A 3,906-nucleotide genomic window follows, 5' to 3' on the forward strand; every position below is an offset into this window, starting at 1 on the left:
CACTGGGAATGGGGGGAAACCACTGGGAATGGGGAAAAGCCACCGGGAACAGGGAATCTGGAGGTGTTGGGGGGTGAAGTTTGACCAGGAAGGGGTGGGGGGGCTGCAGACCCCCAGGTTTGGGGACATAGGGGGGATCCTTCATCCCTCACCCCCACCTGGAATTCCTCAATTTAACAGGAAAACCGCCCCCGGACGTCACCACCGGCCTGGCAAGGAGCGGGATCAGTGGGTTCTGCAGCCCCTGGCTGGAACCAGCTAATTACCTCCCCCTAATTAGCGGGTCCTCCACAAGGGAGGTGGTTTGGATCCCACCAAAACGGGCTTTTGGGGCCTATTCCCCCCCCCATCCCTGTGGTTTTCCCGTGGTTGGGTGTTGGGGGATGTCCCAGCGTGATAAAACCGCCTGTTTTCATTAATCTGCCCCCAAAGTTTGGCCAGTTTTGGGTGTGCCGGTCGCTATCACCAAATTCCAGGGGATTGGATGGATTCACGTGAACATGAGGAGAAGCTTTGCCCTCTAAACCCTCCTAATTTGGGTTGAAATGTGGCTCTTTGGGTTCATTTCCAAGTGTGGCTCCGTGGGGCGGCGGAACCCGAGCGGGGCACGTGTGGAACTGTCACTTTTCCCCCAAAACTTGACTTTTTTTGTCTCTTTCCTGGTGTTGTTCTCACCTGCAGCTCCCCTGGGGCATTCCAGAGGCGTGGAATATTGAGGACAATTATTGCTATTTAAGACCATTCTGAGCTTGTTGGGAGTTTTAGTTTCAAGTAGGTTGAAGGCTGAGCTTTGACTGTTGTTCAACCAAATCCCTTCGATATTGACCCAAAACCGCCCTCACGCTCCAGCTGGGCCCCAAATGTTACAGCCCTTCTGGTGCATTTTCGTGGGAATTCACGGAAATATGTGGAAAAATCAGGTTTTTTGTTTTGTGGGTGGGAAGTTGGTTGGGTTTGGTGAGGTTTTACCCGGAGACGAGCCGGGTCGATGCTGCTGCGCTGCCACATTTGCGGGGAATTCACTTCAATATTTCACACTGAAAATGTGGGTTTCGGGTGTTATTTTAACCCCTGGCGGATTTCGGGGGGTCCCACGCCGGGGATTTGGAAGATCCAAGCTGGAAACTTGCCCGGGAGTCGGGCTGGGCAGGGATCGGAGCCGGCGGGGCCGAGCCTCCCGCGTGACGCCGCCGCCGCGGCCGCGGTGATTAATTATTAATTACCGACGGGTTTTGGACCCCAACGCCGCTCGTTTCCACCCGGGGGCCGGGAATTCTCCCCGCGCTTCCCGGTTTTCCCCGCTCGGCCGAGGACAATGGGCTCCCTCCCGGAGCTCCCGAGCCGCCGCCTTTGTTCTCTCCCCGCCGGGCTCGGGGGGGCCGCGCTCAGCCCGGATTTGGGGGGAAATCCCGCGGTTTGGGCCTCGCCGGAGCGGCCGGAGCAGCCTCTGGGACGGGGGCGGGAGGAGAGCCTGGATTCGGGTCCTTCCCGGGGCCGAACGCTCGGGGTTTGGGTCAGAAAGACGCTGAAACCCAGGGATTGGAATCGCGTTTGTGGATTCAAAGAGGGGCTCGGGAGCGGCCGAAGGGACCCTTCGAGGTGGGTGTCGCACCCAGGGGGTCCCTCCCGCCCATTTCTCAGGGAAGGGGACCCCGAAAACGCTGGAAAACGGTGTTTTATATACAAAAATGTGGTGAAACTGAGCCAGAAATCTGATTTAAGTATTAGTTCTGGATTGGAAAAGGGCTCAGGAGCAGCACAGGAGACTTTTTGAGGTGTGTTCCATCCAGGGGGGTTTTCCCGTTGTTTTCTGGTGAGAGTCGGCCCCAAATTACAAACTTATTCACAAATACACTTATAAACATACCTATCTATTAAAAGATACTAAATATACATTTAAAATTGCACTTTTTACAGCACCAAAGGCACGTGGTGGTTCCCAAAACTGGCCAAAACTTGGAATTTTTAAAGGCTGTGTGTTTTCAGCCCAGTTCACTCCTGAGGAAATGAACTTTAATGACAGAAGTCACCAGGATTTTCCCATCCCTTCCTTCACTTCCCTCACTGACCTGCTGTCCCCGAGCTTTTCTTGGCTTTTTTCCGTGGATTTGGGCTCATTTTTCCTACTTTTTTTTCCCCCAGGAAACACGCCCTGAACTGCCACAGGATGAAACCAGCCCTGTTCAGTGTCCTGTGTGAGATCAAGGAGAAAACAGGTGCGTTGGTGCCCTTTTTTAGCCTCATTTTGCCCCAAAATCCCACATTCTGTCCCTAATTTTCCTCCCATTTAACCCGCTCCCTGTTTTTCCTCAGGGATTTCACAAAACAAAGATTTTTTTTTTTTTTTGGCTTAATGGTCTTGCATGGGGGGAAAACAAAGTGTTTGGGTTGTTTTTATGTGAAAAATCCATAATTTGGGGTTTGTTCCTTTGGGGGCTTTTTTGCTGGATCTCTCCAAAATCCAGACTAATGCTGCCATGGTTTTATTTTTTGTGGTTTTTTTCTCTTGAAGGAATTGGGGCCAAAATTGTGGTAGGAAGAGACAAAGGTTGATAAATAACTGGTTTAGGGAGGAAAGGGGGATTTGGGAACACTGGAAAATGCAGATTCAGTGGGAAATGGGGTTGGGTCTTGGAGGAAATCGGCCCTAATAGGTCAGGTTTTGGTTCATTCCTGGCCCTAAAACAGCAGTTTGATTTATTTCTGGCCCCGATACATCAAATTTTAGTTCATTTCTGGCTGAAATATGTCAGGTTTTGGTTCATTTCTGCCCCCAAATAATCAGGTTTTCATTCATTTTTGCCCAAATATGCCAGTTTTTGGCTCATTCTCCCCCTGCCGAGGCCGTTTTGATTCCCACCGGGGGGGTTTTCCACCCCCACCCCCCATTTCTCCCCTTTCCTGCCTTTCTTGCTCCTGGAAAAGGGAAAACGTGGAGCAGGAGCCTCGGTTTGGTCCCAGCCAGATCCCTAATTAATGAGATGCAAAGGCACTGATTGCATTTGCATACCCGGCGAGGCCGCGGCCCCTTCGCCTGGGCCGGGCTTTAATTACAGGTTAATTAGAAATGATGGGGAATTTCATTTTCCTCCCTCTTAATTATTTCCATCCTTGACGAGGATCGGCCCACGGGGGGGTTTCCTTAAAATTCCATAAAAAGAGTGGATTGGGGAGGGGTTTTAGGGATCCAGGCCTGAAGGATTTGGCACAAGGGTTTAGTAAATCGTCCCTGACTGTGTCAGATCCGGTGGTTTTCTGTAAATAAATTCACTGAATTGGTAGTTTGGAGTGAAAAAAATTCACTTCTCAGTTTATTAATTAAAAATTGGAATTATTAGGCTGGGAGTGCCATTAATGATCCGGGGGGGGGTGGGAACCCCTTCCCAGTTCCTCGGGACTTACTGGAACCAGTGCCTGGCTTTTCACCCCCTTCCCAGCCCCACCCTGACATGTAATTGATGATAACTAATGGCTAATTAGCATAATTAGCATAATTAGACAAGCGACATCCAATTAAGCTGCAGCTGGAGCTGCAGAGGATCTTCAGGAGGGGTTCGGCTGCAGGTTCAGATGAGGAGGTGACACCAAAAAAAAACCAGAATTCCCACCAAATTTCTCAAATTAAATAGAATTTTAGTTCCATAACGAGGCGGAAAAACCACGAATTTTTGAAATAATCAACTCACCTCGGAGCCACCCCGGGGCCTCCTTCTGTTTTGGGAATTCCCATTTCCTCCCCTTCCCGTGCCCTGCAGTGCTGAGTTCCCTAATTCCCACTTTATCCCAACTCCCCTTTCCCGTCTCTCTGTCCCCGCAGTGTTGAGTATCCCAACTCCCATTTTATCCCAACTCCCATTTTATCCCAACTCCCATTTTATCCCAACTCCCCTTTTATCCCAACTCCCC

The 3,906-nt window shown here is 50.7% G+C and overlaps 1 protein-coding gene across 1 annotated transcript in view; it reads left to right on the forward strand.

Moving 5' to 3' along the window:
* Positions 1-1,315: 1,315 nt before the first annotated feature.
* The window catches only part of LOC108509768 (pre-B-cell leukemia transcription factor 3-like), a 7,336-nt gene continuing 4,745 nt past the window's right edge, over positions 1,316-3,906 (forward strand). Inside the window, exons 1-3 of the mRNA XM_017839346.1 lie at positions 1,316-1,599; positions 2,143-2,216; positions 2,513-2,532. Coding sequence (XP_017694835.1) covers positions 1,316-1,599; positions 2,143-2,216; positions 2,513-2,532 — 378 coding nt within the window. The remainder of the gene's footprint in view (positions 1,600-2,142; positions 2,217-2,512; positions 2,533-3,906) is intronic.

The sequence above is a fragment of the Lepidothrix coronata genome, unplaced genomic scaffold (assembly GCF_001604755.1).
Source record: "Lepidothrix coronata isolate B3197 unplaced genomic scaffold, Lepidothrix_coronata-1.0 Scaffold402, whole genome shotgun sequence".
Taxonomy (NCBI): Eukaryota; Metazoa; Chordata; class Aves; order Passeriformes; family Pipridae; genus Lepidothrix; species Lepidothrix coronata.